Source organism: Rhinatrema bivittatum, chromosome 1 (assembly GCF_901001135.1).
Source record: "Rhinatrema bivittatum chromosome 1, aRhiBiv1.1, whole genome shotgun sequence".
In the NCBI taxonomy this organism is placed as follows: domain Eukaryota; kingdom Metazoa; phylum Chordata; class Amphibia; order Gymnophiona; family Rhinatrematidae; genus Rhinatrema; species Rhinatrema bivittatum.
Window position 1 is genome coordinate 220,708,246 of NC_042615.1, and position 24,273 is coordinate 220,732,518.

Below are 24,273 nucleotides of genomic sequence, written 5' to 3' on the forward strand. Positions count from 1 at the left end.
GCATCTCTTATCACCTAGTAAATATGCATGTTTCACACTACATTAATAATATTCATTCAAATAAGGCTGTCTTTCAAATTAAGGGGGTCATTTATCAAAGAGCTATATGGCATTTTTGCATGCGTTAAGGTGTTTTTGCATGCAAAAAACACTTTTAACACATGTGAAAATGCCATAAGGCATAGTGCGATGCAAATTAGAAAAAGGGGAGGAGTTTGGGATGGGATTTGTGGCCAAGTGGGCTGGCTTCATAATTAGCAAAGCCATATCGGACGGCTTTAACGCGTATTTTATGTACACCTTTTTCAGTTGTGTAAAGCCGTGTGCTAGGGCTTTATTGTGCTGTGCGATGTTTTTGTAAATGCTGTTTTTAGTAGTTTTAAGCTCCTGGAGATCCAGCCTAGCTATCAGGGCCTTTCTACAACCACAGAGGAGGAGGAGAGAGAGAGAGAGAGAGAGAGAGAGAGAGAGAGAGAGAGAGAGAGAGGGAGGGAGGGAGGGAGGGAGGGAGGGAGGGAGGGGAGGGGAGGGGAGGGGAGGGGAGGGGAGGGGAGGGAGAGAACCTAGCCATAATGTTCTCATACTAGGTAGGTATTTATACCTCTATATGAGGCCTGCCTACCTAGTCACTCGAGGTGAGGTTTAGGTATTAGTGTAGGGGTTAGGGGCCACTTTGACATTCAAAGTGACATGTACGAACAGAACAGTGCTCTCTTATGAAGATTTGATGACCTTCGGCCTGAGGAACCTCACACAAAGATGAGATTTGTGCAATGTTCTCTCAACCTAGCTTGATGACATCTTTACACCTAACATTTGCATCTGTACCATTGAGGTAGAGGAACTTTGCATACCAGAAAAATCCAAATCAGCCAGGATAATTAGCAAACTTGGGCTTCTTTAATAGATGATGTGTTCATGGAAAAAATGTGGTATTAGCTTGACTTAGCAGAACTATCCTTTCTGAAGGTTCATACGTGTGAACAGAAAAATGGCTGCCAATAGAGGGTTGTATATCCATACAGGTGTCCCATTCTGCCAATTCAAAGGGCCAATTAGGGTTGAAAAGTCAGGCACCCCCAAAAAAATTTCTCAACCCTCTCCCATCTGTGGGCCTCCTAATCCTGCACCTTCAGTTGCTTTCTCTTATCGTACCACCTAGTGACTGTACTCTTTTCACCCTTCCTTTTGGTTCATGTCTCTTCAAGAACAGCAGAGTAGCCCTACTCCTGCTAACAATATCAGGCTGAGATAGAAGAATTCAGAAGAAAGCAGAAGGTGAGGGAAGAGAAGAGTCAAGCAAGGAGAGAGACTGAACAACAGTAGAATGATGATTAAAATAAAATCACACAACAAATGTAGAAAAGTTGATTTATTGTTCTTGATAGTAAATATTTAGATATCAGCTGTGTCTTTGGAGAGTTCAAATAAAAGGGTGCATCTCTCTCTCCCTGTGTCTGTGTGTGTCAGGGGAATCTGAGTCCACCGCTGGCTGTGCATAAGTACTCTGATGGACCGTGCATGCTGAATTTCAAAATGAGCACAACGCAGTAGCAGCAAATTATCTGACCGCCTTCTGTCATCTTGACTCCTTGCTGGAAGCAAGGTCTGCTTGGGAAGAGAGGAGGCGGGGAGCCAGCTGGACCCTACCACTTATATTTGGAGATTTAATTAATCCCCTACTGAGAATCTCATCAGACACTGAATGGTGCAAAGTCTGGAGAATTTATTTTTTTTTTAATGCCTGAATGTGCATTGCTTATATGAGCAGCACTGCAGACCATTTAAACTTGAAAATTATATATCCAATTTGTTGCAGTCTACTGTAACAAAATGGATTTGATACTCCTGTTTAATGAGTATAGGCTTTTGTAGCTAAAATGAGAGCATACAATTTAATTATGCAGATTGTGTGTTGCTAGAACAGCAGCTAATACTTGCCAGAATATATCCATCTGTTACCAATGGCAATGCGCCTTCACTGAGGTAGGAACTGTTGACTGTTTATATAATTCATGACCTCCAGGGGAGGCACATTCTGTTTATTAATGCCAAGGGGGGGACTACCTTAAACAAATTCATCTCCTCTACTGGGGCATGATGATGTGCTCCCCTAGATATCCTCATTGATTTGCCTCTGATCTGCTGACATCCTTCATAAAACATTACAGGAGAAAGGAGCACAGGACCTTGTGTGTTTTATGGTGCTATTTTAAAAATAGTTTTTACTTAATCATTTTCAGTAGGAGGCCCATATTCAAAACCTATTCAACTGGCTAACTCAAAAAGGTTATCCATCTAAATAGCAAATGTGGCATATTCAGCCACTTCTCTGGCTAAATTTCAGGGGTGGTGCGGGAAGAGGCTGAGATATCCGGCTAACCTAGTTGAATAATCGGGTACATCTGGCTAGGTTAGCTGGATATATTTAAACCTGCTCTAAAACAAGTCTAAAGATATCCAGCCTTGTGTGGCTAGATAACTTGCTATTTATATGGATACCTTTAAAAGATACCCGGGTAAGTAGCGCTATATCGGTGAAAAGAAAAAAAATCAGAGGGGTGCAGCTCCCATCCACTTGTAAATTGCAATATCTATCCCAGCGCTCCTCAAATACTAATTACGGGGCTGACTGTCCTCCCCGCACCTTTTTCTCATCTTCACTTAAAAAAAAAAAAGTTCCATTGTGTCCCCCAGGTTTTGGAACCCCCAGAGTCGCAAGCTATGCGTTAGCCCCCTGACTCCCACCCTACCCCCAGTAACTAAAAGTCATTCCAGCTGGGAGTGAGGATCTCATTCAATGCTGTATCTGATAGCCAGTGCTGGAAGGGTAAAATGAGGGTAGGTTACACTTTCAGCACTGCCTATCAGATGCAGCGCTGGAGCCGCTGGGAGTGAGTGAGACCAACTCTGGCTCCCAATGATTTTTTTTTTCTCACTGGGGAGGGGGGGCCTAACACACAGTTTGCGACTGTGGGAGGGGTTTTCAAAGTCCGGGGAAGGGGGGGGGCATAATAGAACTTTAAGGGGTGAACAAAAGTACGCCTGATTTTATAAGATACGCGCGTAGCCGCGCGTATCTTATAAAATCTGGGGTCGGCGCGCGCAAGGCTGCGCAAAATTGGCAGCCTGCGCGCGCCGAGCCGCGCAGCCTGCCTCCGTTCCCTCCGAGGCCGCTCCGATTTCGGAGCGGCCTTGGAGGGAACTTTCCTTCGCCCTCCCCGCACCTTCCCCTCCCTTCCCCTACCTAACCCACCCCCCACGGCCCTATCTAACCCCCCCTTAACTTTGCGTGCGTCGGCCGGCAGCCCCGCTCCGTCCTCCGGTCCCGGGGGCTGGTCCGGAGGCCTCGACCACGCCCCCGGGCCTGCGCCACGCCCCTGGGCCCGCCCCCAAAATGCTGCGTCAGTAGGCCCTGCCCCCAACACGCCCCCTTACAAAAGCCCCGGGACTTACGCACGTCCCGGGGCTTTACGCGCGCCGGCGGCCTATGCAAAATAGGCGCGCCGGTGTGCAGGCCTTTGAAAATCCACCCCTAAGTGAAGATGGGAACTGATCCAGTGCTACTTACCTGAATATCTTTTAAACCAAGGCTTCCCAAACTTTTATCCAAAGTGACCCCATTTTGGAACTTGAAAATTCATATGACCCCAGAGGCAGACCTGGGAACTTTTGATTTCCTGTCACCCTGAGATTGTCGATGGTCGGAGGGGGCGATAGCAGCATGTGCACAAACTCTCTCTCTCTCATACATTAGCACCCTCACATGTTCACTCACTCACATATTCATTACTCTCCCTTTTCCGCATACATATGCATACTCACTTCTCTCCTTGTTCCACACATACATGCACTCAGATCTCTCCCTTTTACACACACACACACTCACTTCTCTCCTTCCACACACATACATGCATTCACTCCTGTTTTCCAACACACACAAACTCACTTCTCTTCTTCTTCCACACATATATATGCACACTCACTCCTCTCCCTTTTCCACATATGCCCATAAATGAATACACTCACACACACACACGCTCATTTACTTCTCTCCCTCTTCCACACACACATATGCACTCTCATTCTCCCTTCTCCCCTCGATTCTTATTAGCCACAGGACCCTCCTCTTTCCCCAGGCCCGCAGGATGTGCTCCACTTCCTCCTCCTCCTGCAGGGCCCGGCTGCTCTGCCCTTGTTTTATTTTCAGCACATGGCCTGACGTTGTTGCTCCTCCTCCTGCAACTGCAGTTTGTTTCCCACGGAGGAGGGCAAAGCTCCTGCTCATCTCGCTTTTTACGTCATTTTCCTGAGGCACAGGTGCTGATGGCTCCTCCAGCCCCTTTTTCTTCCGGCCTTCTGCAGGGCACCTGGAGTTATCGGGTGTTGGCCCGGAGACCTGGCAGTTCACTCAGAATTCTGGAGTCCCCAGGCCAAATCCGGAGAGTTCCCAAGTATGCCCAGAGGATGACAAAGCAAGTTAGCAGTGATGCAGTTCCCCTCCATCAAGCACTCCTGCTCACCCTTCCTGTACCCCATCTAATGCCCTCTCTAAACCTCCTCCCCCCCTCTCTGCATCTCTCACTCCCCACCCCTTCTCTCTTACCTCCAGTCCTTTTCACACCTCCCAGTTGATTCTCTGTCATCCGATCCCTCTCACACCATCTCCCATTGCCTCTGTCCTCTCATCCTCTCTCTCAAACCTCCCAGCTTCATCTCCTCCCTCCAACCCTTTTTTCACATCTCCATTCTTTTTACATCCCTCAGTTGATCTTCTTTCCTTCTCTCTCCAGAAGTAATCCCTCCCCACCTTATCCAACATAAAAAAAAACCCCTCTTGCCTCTCATCCCTTTCTTCAAATAGTCCCTCTTCCTACCATCTCACTGGCCACAGACAATGATAACATTTTCCTTTGGGCTCTGGGCAAAAGGTGGATGATAACAGTGGGAAGAGAGAGCAGGCTGATGACAGGGGCAACATTTTTCTCTTGGTTGGGTTCAGTTTTTGGTGAGAGGAGGGCGGTAGTGAAAATCTCCATTGGCCCTACCCATAACCCTCCCCTTCTTTCATAGCTGGTCCCAAGCTGCTGCCACATGCAGATCACATCAGGCTCTGATCCCTCCTTACGTAGGGCTTCCTGCAACTACAGAAACTCATGCAAGGGCTGTGCCACTGCACAGCCTATGAGTGTGGGCTTATTTACAGGCCCCCATGCGGACTTCCACTACTAATGCTGCTGCTGGCACCTAAAGAGTGCTGTCTCTTGAGGCACTTATGATCCCAACTGAAGAATGTATGACCCCATTTGGGGTCCTGACCCACAGTTTGGGAAGCCCAAAAGTATCCGGCCCCACAAGGCTGGCTAACCTTAAAATCTAACTGGCTATATTCAAACATAGCTAGTTAGATTTTAAAGTTAGCCAGATAGATGTAGCTGGATCACTTTTAAACAAACATATTAAGCGAAATGTTTATCCTTCTGCATGTACAGGACAAGTTTTCCAGATAACTTGTTCACTAAACGGGCTACTGAATATTGGCCTCTATTTTATATTTTGCCATTCATGACACTTCAAAGCAGATTACATACAGGTAAACATTCTCGGACATTAAAAAAAAATTAATTGAGAGAGTTTATGGCAGATGCTCTAGTTGAGTGCTCTCTTAAATAGTGCAAGGGTTGAAAATGTATGGTTTAAGGATTTGTACTATGATTTATTTTTCTTACAGTTCAGGTAATGGTTGAATTTGATTCTGTTGGCGCTATCCGTTAACATTTTTCCCAACTCAACACTTTCAAAATAGAAGGGTTCTTTTACTCTGTTTCTTTGTCTTTTGGATAACAAGCTAGTCATATGGGGCTGCAGGATAAAAAAAAAAAAAAAAGCTATGATAAAGAATAAAAACTGGCAGAAGTAATTTATTTAATTTACACCCATTTTATAAACACATTTACCAAATTTACTCCACAAGCAAAGTACATTTCATCTGTACATCTTACACTTGTGTTAAGCTGCTGTTAGCCTTTCTGTTCAAATCTATAGCAGTCAAAGTGGCACAGGACTTCCTGAGGTTAAATGGTACGATAAACTTCCAGTGTTAGACCTAGCAGCCGGCATACGCTTTATATACTGTACTGCATGAGAATACCACCATCTTGCTTTCTCTCTTCTATCCATATCTCACTATTAAATGCTTCACTATTATATAACATACATTTTAACATTCCATAAGCTCATTGAGATACCAGAGAAGTTTGTCTGCCTTTTATCTATGAATACACATTTACAACTTTTTGAAAGCATCCTACCTGTGTAAGACCATAAAAATGCATTTCAAAACATTCTTAAATACAATATCTCAACATGAAAAATAAATAAGATCTTGTGTTGCACATCAAATATAATAAATAATGTTCCATTAAACATATACAGTAAAGAGATTTGTACATTTGTATTAGTTATATTTTTATACTTTGCCAAGCTGCCGCCTCCCACGGGACCCTAAACTCAGACAAACCATGCTACCAGTTTCCCATTCAGGAATATCAGCGTTGGAATGAATGTGATGTGAACCTGACCCCACACCACCAGTGACCATACGAATGTGCCTACCGCAAGCCCAGGGGGCATTTTAAAGCTACATTTACTAGCAAGGTAGGATGTCAGGAAGAATAGTCCTTCTCGGGGGACGCTCATTGCTGTGGCCCCTTTCTTTTCTGTTCAAGTTCTTGAAAGCGCTCCTCTCGGAACTGCGCGTGCTGCGTTCCCACTTTGTGTGCAGTTTCTGTGGCTGTGATGTCGATCTGGGCGTACTTGGTAGAGCCACTTCCTGCAATCAAAACAAACTGTTAACTGTTCCATATATTGCTTTTGGACCCCAAACAGTAAAACCAAGCAATGCAAAACATACAGCAAGGAAATCGAAAGGACACCCCCCCCCCGCCTCCCCCCCCCCAAAAAAAAGCTGCAACTGATGTCAAATTTTGACATGCCCAAAGAGGAAAAAAAATCAGTTCCAGTGTGTTAAAGCACTAATACTAGCAAAACTACTTTTTCAATAATTCAAGCAGCAGTTGAAACAAACAATACTATGTGCGACAGCCCCCCCAAGTTCTGGCCACCAGATGTCATTGTCCCTGTTAGAGCACTCTACTAAGGAGCCACCCATTCCCCTCAGTCCCTCCCGTCTGGAGGGGCTGGATTGGATGCCTGAACACTTTAAGACACTTTGGGATCCGTTTGAGGAGGCAGCTGAAGAGAAAGGAGGTATGTTTTCCACTCTAGCGATACCTCCCAGCTTCACCCCAACGGAGCTTCATTTAAAAGTGATGACACATCATGTACTCCCCCGGCAGAGGGTCCTTCTCCTACTAATTTACAGAAGAGAGAGATTTCTAAGCCTGGGCGAAAGGGATCTCACCAGAGGGACCAAAGACCTGTGAGCCAACTCTAAACCCAAGGTGGCTAAGCACCGGTGATGGATCCTGCTGCGAGAGACAGTGAGGGCAGAAGATGTAGCCAGGTTAACTTTAAGAAGCATTTTTTGGACTTGAACAGAGTGGGGAGGCTTTTGGATCTCCTCTCCCCTCTGGGATTGCAGTGCTGATCCCATTTCACTTTTCATCATGAGAAGTCCCCCCCCCCCCCCCCCCCAAAACAAGTAAAGATGGAAGAACAAGATCGGGAGACCCCCAACCAGATCTCCACTGTATGGGATTGGGATGGGCTGGGTGTCCGAGGAGAAGATGATCTAAGGTAGGATTTTGCTGTGAAGATGGGGACCACTCCATTAGCATTCCCGGATAGCTGCTGGGTGAGCTTTGTGCATTAAATATCACCATGGGGCTCTACCCCGATGCCTGAATATAAGAACAGCTACCTACATCCAGATACACTTGTACCAGCAGTCAGAGGTAAACTTCAACATTACTGACAAATGGACTTTAACGTTTACTGATTTGTAATCATAAATAATTTAACAGCCAAACCCTGCTCCTGTCTGAATTATCACAGCCTCTCACCTCATGGGAAGCATCTACATTATTTAAACACCCGGTGTAGCAAGACATTGTCTGGTCCACAAGTGAGAGCTTACCCCATAAAAAGAATTCCCTTTCCCTCCCCCCGCCCCCCATGGGATGGAATTTGCTAGCTGGAGCAGCCCCTGAAGACATAAATTAGTTGTGTGCCCCATTGGCGTATCTAAAGTATTTGGCACCTGGGATGGCTACCTCCTTTGGCACACACACCCCCAATTCACTTCTCCGTCCCTCCTCCTCCCTCACTTCTCCATCCCTCCCCCCCCCCCCCCCCCCCCCCCTCCCAGTGCTCTCTGGTTCCCCTCTCCCTCACACCGGCTCCCTCGCTCTGTTGCACACACTTTCACACACCTCTGCACACAGTCTCCCTCCATTGCTCTCTTTCATACATACACACCCCTTCCCACAGCTCCCTCTCTCACACACAAACATGCACCCTCACTCCCATACACACACACACACACATACTGTAACACAGACAAAGACACAAACACACTCTCTCTCTTCCTATCCCAATCCCCATCAGAAGCACAGCAGCAGTTTCCTCCTTCAGCCCCCACCACATTTTTCTTGAGGCGGCAGGGGGGCTGGTCTGGCTGTACTTCCTGCATCTGTGGTGGGAAGGCTGGGGGGGGGCAGCGCTGTTGCTCTTCCTCCTGCTTCGGGCCGTGACTGCATGACCTTTCCTTCTTCCTGCCAGTGCCACCAAGTCCTCTTCTGGGCCGCGGGGGGCGGGAAGAAGACAAGGCTATGCAGTTGCGGCCTCCCAGTGCTCCTACCCTCCCCACTGCTCGTGGCCCAGAGGCCTCCCTCTTATCCTAGTGCAAGCAGGATGGGCTCCGCTCGTGGCCGCCGACCTCCCGGCTGACACCCGGGGCAGACAGCACCTCCGCACCCGGCCCCCCCTTAGTATGCCACTGGTGTGCCCTGAAATGAGTAATTACAAAAAGGGGGTTACATATGATTGTCTTTTTTATGAATGTTTTTGTTTCAGTCCACAGGACCAACAAGAGTTTGAAGGGTTATGGATGCTCCTTCTTAGCCATTCCCTTCAATGGATAGGCACATCTCATAAGGTAGCCACCTACAGCAACAAATATACTTTCCTTCCCCTCCTCCTCCCGCCCAGGCCTCTGTTACTATCTCTGCCCATCTCTTTACCACTACTGCCCTCTCTGTGATGCCACCCTCCTCCCTACTCACTGTCGCATCGGGCGGCCCTGGATTTGGTAGTGCATGCGTGTGTGTGCGAGGACTGTAAGCCCATCATGCTTTTTCATAAGCGTGCCCAGAGAAGTGAGGATACGGGACTTCAACACTCCAGGCTCCACGTGTGCAGTCATTCAAAGACCCTGCATTCACACACATACATAACCTAACCCAGAGCCAGCTAGTGAAAACTTGAGCTGAGGGGGCTGCACGTTTTGAAGCTGCCAGAAAGCTTGTGCCAGCCCTGTCCCCACACCACTCTGTATCTAAGTACGTGAGCAGGTTGGTAATTCTGTGGATATTATAAGTAGAAGCTAGTACTTGCACCACACTGATAAACATGAAGTACAAGCAAGGTGGTGTGGGCTGGAGCAGGTTTACAGAGCTTCATCAAGTCAAATCTGGCTCAGGCTGACAGTGACTAAATGAGTTGGCGGTCTTTCTTTCCAGTTTACAGTAGACATGCTCTCTCAAACGCCATCAAAACTGGCACTAACTAACTGGTACTCTTGGTGATAGCAGAAAGGATAAAGATTAAACAGATACTGAGTCTGAATTAACCCTTCATCCGTCCGAGTCCCTTCAAAGTAGGGTTCAGGTACATTGGTGGGTCAGTCTATAGGAATCACGTACTGCCGCTGACTGTGCTTCTCATGAGCACTACATTCTCTTGAAAATTCACATTTTTAAAAGCAGATGCATGTGACCTAACTCACGTGACCTCTGGGGAAAAGAACTTTTAAAGAAAATACAATAAAATGTATACTCAGGACCATTGATTTCAGAATAAGATTGACAAAGGAAGGGATGAGCTCAGCTTGAAGATGACAGATAGTACTGCCCTGAAGTGAACCTGAACCTTTATGGTGAACTTTACACATTAAGAAAGCACTTTCCAACAGTTAGAGAAGACTTGATTATTTTCAAGGTCCAATTCAATAATCCTCTTTTGTTACGGGAATAATGTGTAAATGTGTTTTATACTTGTTCAGCTTCAGGCAGTCTGCGAGCAGCTGGGAATCCTGGTGACAGCGTAATATAAAATTCAGCAAAGGAGCCTGCTCAGAACTTATAAACTTAAAAAGTTCCTGGAGAACTCTGCCATTTTGAAAGACAGCATCTTAATATATATGATGTTCAGCATAGGTTACCATGAAACTGCTCTGCTACAAATATAGAGACTGATGTACTAACCCGAGGTGTTTAGCAAACATTAGCAGCTATTCTGTATGGAATTTTGCAACAGATGCTAATGAGGTCAAGACAGAGACCTTTCTTCACATTTTTCCATGGCCAGGAACTTAGGACAAACCTATCCTGGAAAGTAGCAGTTCATATGAGCTGCCACAGAGATTTAAAAGGGCCTGGTGCCCTGTGCAAGGTTCTCCTTCCCCATCCCAAGTAGTATTAAAAGTCCCTGGTGGCCTTGGTGATTGGACACACCCATTCCCCATGCATACCCTTTCTCTCCCTCCCAAATAATTGAAAACCCAAATTAGCAGTCACCCCCCTAAGCCCCCAAAGGCTACCCAATAGCTGCAGGGGTGTTATTGGGGAAGAAGTTCACACATTTGCGTTTGTGGGAGTTTTGCAAAGTTTTCCCCCCAAAATATTTTGCAGCGTAACACATCAACATCATAGTGTTCTTATCATCCAAATACAGTACTCCATCCAGAATAGCTTCCAAATCCAAACCATTTAAGAACAGGGCCAAAGCAGAAAAGGCAGAAGAAAAGCAAAGAGATGGCATTTTAAAACAGCCAATATTAAGCTTATGCACAACTGGATAAAGTAAGCTGGGATTCAGAACTGATTAGAAAAGACTCTGAAAGGAAAAGGGGGCTATATATATACATATATATATATATATATATATATATATATATATATATATATATACATCTCTGAGGATGGCAGTCTTCACATGTGGGTGACATCGTTCAATGGAACCCGGCACAGAAAATGTATATCAAAGTTTCTAGAACTTTCACTGTATTTCACTGGGCATGCTCACACCATTATACCATTTGTCCACGCCCTTCAGTTTCTCTCTTTCCGTGGAGCCCTTAGGTAAAAGTGTGTTGTCTCACTCTCCTGGGTCTTTTTTGAGGTTTTATCTCTGCCCAGCCACAGGATCATTTGTCACGGGGGTCCCATGGTCTTGTTCCTCATAGTTTGCCCTAGGTAAAGTTTCACAACTGTTTTCTAAGTTTCCTTTCGTGGTCTTTCCTTTTCGCTGTGGCGGGGCCATTCAATGCCTGCTGACCTGTCGCTCAGTTTTGCTTCCCTTTTATTTCAGTACAACATGTCTAGCATGTTCCAGTGATGCCCCCAAGGCAAAAGGAACATGTCTGCCATGAATCCCCATGATAAATGCATTCTTTGCTGGGAGCATCACCTGATGACCATGGGTGCCAAACATGTGGGGACTTAAAGATAGACAATTCAGGAAATGTAAGACCAATCCATCACCATTAAACGTCCTCTGAGCTGCACCAATGGAAAGCACATCATTGGGCTCTGGTGGGGGGGGAGGGCAGGGACCATCAGTTCCCTCGATGTCATTGGCCAATACAGAACCTGGAGACAGCCCATGGTCTGTCTCTTCCCACTCAAAGAAGGCATCAGATTCTGCCTCTTCGACTTTAGCAGTGAGGGAAGCTGAAGAAGCATCTGTCTCGGTCTCCATCAATGTGTGATGCCAGGAGTGAGGATGTTCCGGCGCATGCCAAGAACCCACCTAAGTAGTCCAACGGTGAAGAGAGAGCTCATCCTCTAGATCTGCTGGGGACTCACGAATGTTTCCATCAGTCCTGGTTTCCAGCACCAATCCATCTTTTGGTTCTGAAGATGATGTGGCCACTCCTCCTGCCTCCCAATTGGTGTTGGCATCGGCAATTTTCTTTTCAATTTTTATTTTAAGGACAGAAAAGGTTGGGTAGCAACATCCATGCAGCAATAACAATTACAGATGTCAGGTAAACAAGAATGAGCACAAACTACATCTGTGTGAGAGCATGAATCTCTGTCTGACAGGGCTTGCATAATAAAAAAAAGTCAAGCATCTTTACTTTCCCAGTATTTGCAGAAACCACCACAAACCTTATCATACAAAGTCATTCTATGACTCTGCAAGTGAGTCTGTTTCTTGATCAGAGGTATAGCATAAACTTGTTTGTCAAAATAAAAAGACACAGAATAAGTTGAAAATAATCCTAATCAAACTGCAATGATCACCTTAACCTTATAAAACATGCCATAAAATAAACCCCAAAATAAATATTTGCATGTAAAGGGAAACACTCATAGCAGGTTTGTATGTTTAGCCACCGTATCATCGTTGCCACGTTTATACACAGTCCATTCGTCACAAAAATGTTATTTTTTTGAATTTTATATGCAATTAAAAACTTCTTATATTTTGACTGATAGCATGCCAGGACATGAAACTTGGGGATTGGATAGGAATATAATGACATCATCTGCATAAAGAAAAATTATGTGCTTTGTTCCCACTACCCGAAGCCCACAGTAGAAGGGGATCTAATATTCTGTGCTAAAACTTCAATTGCTAGATTGAATAACAGAGGGGACAGGGGGTACCCCTAGAAAATAACATAAGATTTGCCATACTGGGTCAGACCAAAGGTCCATCAAGCCCAGTATCCTGTTTCCAACAGTGGCCAAGCAAAGTCATAAGTACCTGGCAGAATCCCAAGGGGTAGATAGATTCCAAGCTGCTTATCCCAAGAATATGCAGTGGATTTCTGCAACTCTCCCTTAATAATTGTTAATGGACTTTTCCTCCAGGAACTTGTCCAAAACTTTTTAAAATGCAGCTATACTAATAGCTTTCACCACATTCTCTGGCAATGAATTCCAGAGCTTAATTATGTGTTGAATAAAAAAATATTTTTTCTTATTAGTTTTAAATGCACTGCCTAGTAACTTCATTGTGTGACCCTGGTCTTTGTACTTTTTGAAAGAGTAAACAACTGATTAATGTATACTCGTTCCACTCCACTCATTATTTTCTAGACTTCTATCATATCTCCCCTCAGCTGTCTCTTCTCCAAGCTGGAGAGTCCTAACCTCTTTAGCCTTTTTTCATAAGGGAATTGTTTCATCCGCTTTATCATTTTGATCACCCTTCTCTGTACCTTTTCTAATTCTGCTATATCTTTTTTGAGTTATGGTAACCAGAGCTGCAAACAATACTCAAGATGAGGTTGCACCATGGAGCGATACAGAGGAATTATGATGTTCTCTGTTTTATTCTCCATTCTTTTCCTAATAATCCCTAGCATTCTGTTTGCTTTCTTGGCTGCTGTTGCATACTGAGCAGAAGATTTCAATGTATTTTCAATGATGACATCTAGATCCTTTTCCTGCATGGTGACTCCTAATGTGGAACCTTGCATTATGTAGTTATAATTTGGGTTACTCATCCCTATGTGCATCACTTTGCACTTGTTCACATTAAATTTCATTTGCCATTTGCATGCCCAGTATCCCAGTTTTGCAATGTCTTCTTGCAATTTCTCACAACTCTCTGTTTCAGCGGCTATTGCTTTTCATGATTTCTTGTGATATTGTTTGTATTTGAAATATCCATTGACTTAATAAATATGAAGAATTTTGTGTCATTGTCAAATTTGATGACCTCACTTGGTTCCCATTTCCAGGTCATTTATAAATATATTAAAAAGCTGTGGTCCCAGAACAGATCCCTGGGGCATTCCACTATTCATCTTTTTCCATTGGGGAAATTTACCATTTAGCCCTACTCTTTGTTTTCTATCTTTTAATCAATTTGCAATCCACTATAGGACACTGCTCCCAATCCCATGACTTTTTAATTTTCTAAGAAGTCTCTCGTGAGGGACTTTATCAAATGCTTTCTGGAAATCTAGATACACTACATCAACTGGCTCAATTTAATCCACATGTTTATTTACGCCCTGAAAAAAATGTAGCAAATTTGTGACGAAAGACTTCCCTTAGCTAAATCTATGTTGACTTTGTCCCATTAAACTATGCATATCTATATCTTCAACAATTTTGTTCTTTATGATAGTTTCTACCATTTTTTCCTGGCACAGACCTCAGAATCTCTGGTCTGTAGTTTCCTGGATCACCCCTTAATCCCTTTTTAAAAATTGGCATTATATTGGCAACCATCCAGTCTTCAGGTACCATAGATGTTACTGATAGTTTATAAATTTCCAATAGCAGGTCCACAATTTCATTTCTCAGTTTTTTTCAGCACTCTGGGATATATATCATCTAGTCCAGGTGATTTGCTACTCTTTAGTTTAATTTGCCCTAGTACATCTTCCAGGTTCACTAAGATTTGTTTCAGTTCTTCTGAATCATCACCTTTGAATATCAGTTCTGGCATGGGTATCTCTCTTACATCTTCCTCAGTGAATACTAAAGCAAAGAATTAATTTAGTCTCTCTTCTATAGCTTTGTCATCCCTAACTGCCCCTTTTAACCCTTGATCATCTAATAGTCCAACTGATTCCCTCGCAGGATTTTTACCTCGATTGTACCGGAAAAGGTTTTTATTATGAATTTTTGCTTCCACGGCAAGCTTCTTTTCAAATTCTCTTTGCCTTCCTTATCAATGCTTTGCATCTGACTTGCCAGTGCTTATACCTTTTCCTGTTTTCTTCATTTGGATCCCTTTTCCATTTCTTGAAAGATGTTCTTTTAGCTATTATAGCCTCTCTCACCTCACCTTTTAACTATGCCTGCAGTCGTTTAGACTTCCTTCCACCTTTTCTAATGCATGGAATAAATCTGGTCTGGGCTTCCAAGATGGTATTTTTAAATAACCTCCATGCCTGAGCTAAACTTTTAACCTTTGCAGTTGATTCTTTCAGTTTTTTCCTAACCATCTTCATCATTTTATCATAGTCACCTTTTTGAAAGTTAAATGCTGACGCAGTAGATTTCTTTTTTGAGCTCCCTCTAGCTAAGTCAAATTTTTTACTGATGTGTTCACTATTGTCAAGTGTCTCCAACACTATTACCTCTCACACCAAATCCTGTGTTCCATTAAGGACTAGGTCTAAAATAGTTTCTCCTCTTGTTGGTTCCTGTACCAGCTGCTCCATGAAGCAGTCATTTATTTCATCTAAGAACTTTATTTCTCTAGGCTTATCTGATGTAATATTCACCCAGTCATCACCCATTATTACCGTGTTGCTGATTTTGTTAGCCTCCCTAATTTCTAAAAGCTTTTCATTGTCTTTTAATTCATTCTGGCCATGTGGATGGTAAGATACCCCCACCACTATTTTATTCCCTTTGTTACCTGGAATTTCTATCCATAAAGATTCAACTTTGCATTTTGTTTTCTGCAGAACTTTTATCCTGTTTTGACGCAATGCTAACATATAGTGCCACCCTTCCACCAATTTGATTGATCATTTCAATATAATTTGTACCCTGGTATCACAGTGTCCCATTGGTTATTCACCTTCCACCAGGTCTCTGATATGCCAGTTATATCTACCTCTTGATCCAGTGCTATACACTAACTTTCCCATCTTATTTTTGTACCAAGAAAAATCAGAAATTCCTCAGACGTATTTCCATTGGTTAATACTCTGGCCTGAGGATGTGTGTAGAGTGCTCTAATCCAGGCATAAAAAGACTCTGGCAGGTCAAATTTCTCAAACACCAAGAACATAATAGGCCACTGAAGCCTGTCAAAGGCTTTTTGCACATCTAGCACCAGCTAGGATGTTCAAAAACACTTAACAGAGTTAATTCCTAACAGAATCATTTAGGGAAGTCCAGATGAAATCCTTTTGGGGCAATTTTTTTCATTAGGTAAGCCTCCCATCGCCTTTAAGAGATCTGCAGCTGTTATAAAAAGCTGCTCAAAGAACTTTTTAGATAGCATTAACTTCTGCCAAACTATGGGTAACCACCACCCTCTGTGGGGTAAGAAAACCATGCATATGCGTTTGGAACATTCTTTTATGAAGGAGTCTCACCAGCAGAGCTCCAGTTTTATTACTACGCTTGCACATTTTCTGGCAGGAAAATTGCATAGAAAGCTGAATCCTATAAACCTGAAGCTTCTGAAGTTCTTTTCTTGTACTCTTGCAACATTTTATATAACCTAGGACCAGGCCTGGATTTGCCAATAGGCACACTAGGCCTGTGCCTAGGGCAGCAGAATTCTGGGATAGGGGGCAGCAGGGCCGGCTGAAGATTTGCTGCCACTCAGCAGAGAACAGCCCTCTGCTTCCTGCTGCGGCCTTTCCCCTTTTAGTGCAGAGATCAAGAGGGGAAGAATGAGACTAGAAGGGACAGAGGAAAGAAAACCGGCTCTGATCCCTATTACAGCACCCACCCCCCCACCCCCCGCAACACACATCCCCCACCATCCTGTACTGGGTACAGGAGGGAGCATAGAAAAGCCCTGCTCTCTAATTAACCCCTCTCCTCTTGTCAATTCAGAGACATGAGGGGAGGAAGTGAGCCTGGAAAAGACAGAGCAGAGCAAAAAAACACTGTGCCTTACACCATCTGCTCTGTTGTCCCTTGTCTGGGGGAATGGGAGGGGGGAGTTGGGGTGACAGCACCAACAGCGCCTAGGGGTGGCAAAATCCTAAATCCATCATTGCCTAGGACAACAGCTGCCTTTGTCTTGTCTCAAGCTGATGAATCTGCCTTTCCAAAGATTTCTCTTGTTGAAGTCTATCATGCTTCAGATGGCTAGCAAAACTGATAATCCAGCCTCTCAGGACAGCTTTAAGAGTTTCCCATAACATAACAGAGTTTTGCTCTGCCCCTGTATGTATCTCCTGAAATTCTTTAATAGAATCAATTATCATAGTAGAGAACCAATCAATGCTCAAGAGTGAAATATTAAAATGCCAACTCCTTGCAAGGTGTGTTTGCAGTATTCCCATTCGCAGAAGGACTGGGTGATGATGCACAAGAAGCAGACTGGGTGATAATGCACAAGAAGCAAACCTTTTTCAGTGGAATGAGAGCTCTAGGGAAATTGTTTGATATGAGGATGTCTTGCCATATGAGCTGCCTTACCAAATCAACAAACTCAGCACTACACAGGAAAACATCAATACGACTATACCTATTGTGTCTCTGCGAATAGTAGGTAAAGTCTCTGCCTGAATGGTACTACAGAAGCCATACATTCACCAATCCTAGCCTTTGTATCAATAACTTTAGACCTACTGCCTGGGCCCCAGCCCATCTTGACCAAGAGGATCTGTCCAAAGTAGAATCCAGGCAGGAGTTCCAATTCCCTTCCCACAATGTATGGCAAAGAGAAAAAGCCTTCCAAAATGTCAGATTAATTAATTTACTATAATACGCCAATTGACCCACATTATGACCATATATATTGCATAGGGCAAACTGTCTCCCAGAAACAGAGCACTCAAGGGCCACATAACGCCTCTCGGCATCCATCAAGGATTTGGAGACTTCTAAGGGGCAAGCCTTGGGAATTAATATACATACCCTCTTTACGTTTAGTATTTAAATGAAGAAGAGAACATCTGCCCCACCCATTCCTGTTTTTGCTTGGCTTGTTCTGCTTCAGCCAAGTGTGTCTCCTGAATCAGGGCTATTATAGCCCCACCCTAGATTTGAGGAAATTGAGGTTTCTCTTCCTTTTCATAGAAGTGCCAGTATCCTGGACATTAAGAGATATATTTTACATTGAATTAGCCACTCTCATATAAATATGCAACAAAGATTCTCAATGGCATCACCACAGCTCTCAACATTTAATATAAAAATCAGATCCTCCCCTCACAAAGCACCCTATTCTGTAACTGAACCAAACAGTTCAACTCCCTAAAACATCTGCTGCCACAGGACAGTAAGAGCTAGCAACAATTCCTGAATCACCCCCTCACTACCAAAGCAGCAAGAACTAACCCCTCCCCTTTCCTTCCTATATTGCAGGATATATCAGAGCGAGAAATATTAAAGAATGCTGATCTTCCAACAGAGTAAAAACATTAAAAAAAAAAAACAACAACTCTTCAGCCATCCCTAGCCTTCCCAGCTCCACCCCCCCCCCCCCAAAACCTCCACATCCCTCTAAACCCCCAGGCAAATCCAACTGAAAATGAAAATCAAAAGTTGAACAATCATCGAAGCTCCGCTTCAAGATGCTAGAGTTCTGATCTGCTTAGAAGAATCCTGTGGCATAACCTTATTTGTCAAACATTTGGTCCAAATTGGCAGCCACCCAGAATACTCCATATCGAAACCTGTACACCATCATCACTCTCGCTCGTGCCATTCTGATCTTCCCGCAGATATCCATGATGCAAAGTGTCTGCTCGCCATGATCACTGAGGGATTGCATACAAAGGAGCAAGCCAAAGAAAATAAAAATAAAATATCCCCTCCCCCACTGTTTCCTAGCCCTCCCCGATTCAATTATAGGAACCATCCCAACTTAACTTACCCCCCCCACAAGAGACCTCTCATGCGCTCTCAGCAAAGTAACCCTCCCTTCCAAGCTCCCTCCACTAATTATTCAATTACTCACACATCCATATGAAAAGAGAAAAAATAATCAGGCGTTAGATCCTGCCGCTTGCTGAATCTTTTGAACATAAGTGTCAGCGTCCTTCACATTGGTGAACACAAGAGTTTTTGCCAGCATGTTGCACTTGTAACCGAGTAGGATATAGCAGAGCATATAGTATGCCATGTTGCCAGAGCTCATTTTACTGCAGCATAAGCTTGACGCTGTTTCATCAACTCCACAGAGAAATCTTGAAAAAAGCAAAATTGCCTGCCCTGATATGTAATCTCTTTTGGGCCCCCTGCTAGCTTCGAGAATTCTGCCCTTTTCACCATAGTGATGCAATTTTAAAATCATAGCTCTCGGGCGGCCATTTTCTCTCACAAAGCCCTGTGCACCTCTCTCTTGAGGAGGCCATTTTTGTATGTAAGATTGAGAGTTTCAGGGATCCACTTACCCAAGAATCACTTCATGTCTCCTTTTTCAACTTTCTCAGGGAGCCCTACTATTATCAAATTTCATAAATGTTTGAGATCGTCTTGCTTGTTAGCCACCCCCTTGTGTTTACATTCCAACACGTCCAGCCTTTTTCTCATAGCAGTCAGACTCATTTGCAGTTCTTTAACCTGCTCAGTAATGTTGTTATCAATCCAAGCATTGGTTTCCCCAACTGAAAAACTAGTTGTGACACTCTGTCCATCACTGACTCTAATTTGGCGCTGAAGCTAGTGTGGAATTTTTCTCCTAACTGCTGCATTACAGAATTCATCGCCTCTGTCTGGGCCTCATCTTCTGATGCCATATCTTCAGAGGTAGAGACTTTCTGAGCAACAAACTTTCTGCTAGATCTTTTAGGTCTTAGCACCTGATCTCCCCACATCATTGAGATAGATTTCATGACACCTTTATCTGTCATTTCTGACACCAAGTAGAGTTCTAGATCAGTCTAAAATGAATAAAAATGGCAATAGAGAGCAGGAGAGGTCTGGGTTTGCTACCACCAGTTTCTGAGGTATCATGTGACACCTGGCATTGGCAATTTTCAAGGAGGACTTGAATAAAAAGATCCAGCAGGCCTTGGAGAAGGCGCCATAGAGCCGGGGTGCTGGGGTGTCAAGACAGGCTCTGTTGATTCATGAGCCACTGCTCGATACCCTCCAGGTGCTTACTGGTGACTCATTGGTGCCAGTGCCTGTTCCATCACTGATTGGGGTTGATGATTGTCAGTCCGTTGCTGATCTCCAGCTCCTCAGGAGAGGAAGTTTCCCCAGGGCATGGAAGTTCCTTGGGATCCAAGCCAAAACATCCAACCGCACTATCCAGAAACCCATTGGCTAAGGACAGAGCACTGAGAGAGCCTTTACCAGAAGGCAGAGTGAGCTAGACTCTCAGTATTCGTGGGAGTACGGCTACTACTTCCTGTCCTGGTGACAGGACAATTCCAATCTGGTCAGAGAAATTCCCTTCCAAATTTATGTGATCCAAATTTTCCTTACAATGGATGCATCCACTCTGGGTTGGGGAGCTCATGTAGATGGGTTCTAGCATCCTGATGTCCTTGGAGAACACATGTTACAGGTAAGCAATTCTGCTTTAAGTGGACAAGCCATGTGTATATAAATAGGAAGTGAATGTAAGACCAGGAAAAATAGTAAATTTGATGCGACTCAAACAAGAAGTTAAGAAAATATTTACAATATTTTGATAATGTAGAACCTTTAAAATATAGAAAATAGAAGTGCCAGATGAAGCCTTACTACAAAGCATGTAACAAGTATAGAGTATAGCCAGGCAAGATATAATTGACAATGAAAGAAATATTGCTAAGGAACATAAAGGCTCTTAAGATGTATAAATAACAAAGATGACAAGGGATGTTATATGTTCCTTTGTCAATGAAATGAAAACACATATTGCAAGGGCTAGGGATCAACTAGGAAGAGCAAGTGATTTTTTTTTGTCATATCTGGCAGTCACCTGCAAAATGTATCTTTCAGTTAACTCTCCCATGTGGCTGCTTATAAGCTAGATTATACTGTTTCACGTAGAAGAGATCCCTTAACTAGTATGGTTCCTATTTGAAAAATCAGAGGAAACTGATGTGCAACAAGCAGGAGAGAGACCTTGGAGTGACCGTATAATATAATATTTAATAATCTCAAGGTAGTGAAACTGTGTGATAAAGCAGTGGCCAAAGCCAGAGGAATACTAGGGTGCACAGGGTGGGGTATAGCCAATAGAGAAAAGGAGGTGATAATGTCTCTGTACAGGTCAATGGTGAAACCTTATCTAGAGTATTGATTCCAATTCTAGAGGCCATACCTCTGAAATGATTTAGATTGTATAGAGGTGACCCAGAGAAAGGCAACCAAAATGATACAGGGTATGCACCCAGAGCCCTATAAAATGAGACTTAAAAATCATAAAGCTAACCTACAGGATATGTGAAAGATGGGGAATAGAGATGAGATATTCAAATGCCTTAAAAGTATCAATAATGCACAAGAAGCAAACCTTTTTTCAGTGGAATGAGAGCTCTAGGGAAATTATTTGATATGAGGATCCAAGGGGTATACAGTGCACTCAGGAGACATTTCTACATGGAAAGGGTGATGGATGCATGGAGCATTTCTACATGGAAAGGGTGATGGATGCATGGAACAGTTTTACAATGAAAGTGGTAAAGGCAAAAACAGTAACGGAATTCAAGAAAGCTTGGGATAAGCACAGAAGATCTTACATTGACGAGAAGTAAAGGGAAAGCCTGAGATTACATGGAGTCTATGGTATTGCATCAGGAAGCAAATTGGGCAGACTAGATGGGTCTTATATTCCTTATTTGCCTTTGTATTCTGTTTCTGTTACATAGCAAATAGACCAAGCTGTAGTTTAGCTCCTTGTACAGAAAAATATTGCATCAACATTCATTTCAGTTTTATCAGTTGAATTAAATGTTTAGGGCTACCTGACAACAGACAGTAAAGCTTAGCTAAGTTTTATCCCAACTATGATCTGAAAAAGGTTAACATTTACTCTTCTTAAAAGTATGTGGTTAATTCAACTCCAGCTGTCCTTTGCTTTGGGTGACAACTCAGTTTAATTCTCTCTGGTATCTATCAGCTGTGCAAACTCTACTTGATTGTCTCTACTAGCTGGGGATTATTATGCACATAGAATTTATGATATGCCAGATGAGCAATTCTGATCAGCTTTTTTGTTTTTTAACATCTCTACAGAGAATGAACTATATTTTATTTTATATGCTACTTAATTGTGCAACTTGTCCCTGTATTTTTAGACCAGTCAGTTAAACAAGGATGGAGAACTGGTGCCAGCAATAACTTTTGCATCCGAACATCTTTATATTAAATGCAAACCACTTATGCTTTCCATTGACATAAATACACAAGTTGTGTTGTATACAGATTCTATAGTGCACACCACTAAAATATTAGGGATTTTTGTGGAAATAAGTGGGCCATCTGTGAGGCAGCTCCATATAACGTGATGGCATTTCCCATAGACACCAGTGGATTACCAACAGTATGGTACATAATTTTAACATAGCTTCTAAACTAAGAAATGAAATGTATTCTTTCTGCATGTACACATCATAAAATTGGGAAAATGTGCATTTACTACATTCAAAATGACAACAATCTAGAATAGTATATGTTGAATTGATTACTTTTTATTTAACTGAGCCATATAATTTTATAGCTAATGTATTACAGGATTTTATTTCTATTTTTACTTTTTTTTATGCAGTTCTTCAGGAGCTAATGAATTTGAGCCCATGAGCAGTAAAATGAATGTGATTAGATTTAAAATTAACATTACCACTTGGAATTAAAAGTTATATCACTTGCAAATCGCACAGATGACAATTTTGTAGCTTTTATTTTTATGAGAGAAGCGAGATGTACTGGGTCACAGAATAAAATAAAGCAGAACTGAATTGTGTGCACCTAGCTTGCTAGCATGTGGGTACAAGTGAAGTAGACCAGTTCATTCAGCGTGTGATATCAGTGTTACCTCTTATTCCTGTACTAGGTTCTTGAAGTTCTAACTCCATGTAATGAAGCTGTTTTTTCGAGGTAGGGCTGATAGGAATATTAACATAAGTTGCCATGTCACTGCGGGGTCGATCAGACACTGGAAGCTCTGTCGGATAGCCTGGTACACCTCCTAATGAAAAGAAATAAACCCAGTAACCTTGATTGACAAGAGTGCATTAGTTCATTGCAATGGATGAGAACAAGAGTAACAGCCACAGTCTGATTTATCTGAGAAGTTCCCTTCCTTATTAAACCTCAATCCATGCATGCCGAAAATAATGTAAGTAAGTGAGCGTGAGTCTAGTACTTGACATTAGTATTTACATACTCTTTTTCACCACAAGTTTGGGTGAATTTTGTTTAGAAATAACATGCCAGAGGCTCAGTGGCACCGACTTGTGAAAGGACCAAAGTTTATTCGCAGCTCAGGTCTACTGATGCCTGGGGCTGTGGATGCTGTAGAGGCAGCATTCATAGCATCTGAGGGAAAGAGAGAGTCATAAGTCATCATGTAATGGTCCCAACTAGTGGCCGGATTTATATCCCCTGATTGCAGATTTCCAGAAGTAGCCGATTCATGGCCCTTGTCTCTGCAATGACTAGACTAAAGTGAGTTGAGAGGGGATATAAAAATAGAGGAAAATCCCCAAATAGTTGTTAATGAAGGCTCATTGCACCAGATACCAGTAAAAGTTCAGAAATTATCCTAGCCCTAAGAATTGCTGCTGACCCACTGCAGAGAGCAATGTCGAAATAAGCAAGAGACCAGGAAGAGAAGCTGCTCTCATACATATAGTTGTGTGTAAAAGTTTAGGCACCTCTGCTCAAAATGTTTCAATGAGTGAACAGAAGCTCAAAATGTTTCAATGAGTGAACAGAAGCTGACACAACCTCTAAATGATACAAAGTTAAACATAACATCCTTCTGCAATGTTTAATGCAAAATTACTGTTGATTTTAACAGATTGAAAATAATAAAAATGTGAATATGAAGTATTGAAAAGTTTGGGCACACTTTCACTTGATTCATTACTACTTTTTTTTTTAAGTTAATAAGACCCAAAATGTTGATTGACCTGTTAGGCCTTCAGTTACTCAGGTGAAGATACTTTCATGGATTAACAAATACTCTGATTCTGATTGTTGAAAATAGACAGAACAACAATCATGGGCTCCTCTAAGCATCTGTCTGAGCTTTTGAAGATAGTTGACTCTCAAAGCAGGGGAAGGCTACAAAAAGCTAACTCACTCAATACTTCCAGGGAGCAATTTCAACTGTCAGAAACATAGTTAAGAAATAGTCAGGGTAAGATGTGGATGACCAAGAACATTTTCTGAGATTATTGCCTGAAAACTGGTCAGATTTGGAAACAGAACTGATAGATTACTGCAAACGACCTGCTTAAAACTTTAGCTGCCACTGGATTAA

At 42.9% G+C, this 24,273-nt stretch overlaps 1 protein-coding gene across 2 annotated transcripts in view; it reads right to left on the reverse strand.

Moving 5' to 3' along the window:
* Nucleotides 1-5,907: 5,907 nt before the first annotated feature.
* The window catches only part of DOK7 (docking protein 7), a 273,911-nt gene continuing 255,545 nt past the window's right edge, over nucleotides 5,908-24,273 (reverse strand). For both annotated transcript variants that reach the window (XM_029591901.1, XM_029591893.1), the window contains 2 exons: nucleotides 22,822-22,974; nucleotides 5,908-6,832 (listed from right to left, as the gene is read on the reverse strand). In XM_029591901.1, the coding sequence (XP_029447761.1) occupies nucleotides 6,696-6,832; nucleotides 22,822-22,974 (290 nt within the window). In that variant the 3' untranslated portion in view covers nucleotides 5,908-6,695. The remainder of the gene's footprint in view (nucleotides 6,833-22,821; nucleotides 22,975-24,273) is intronic.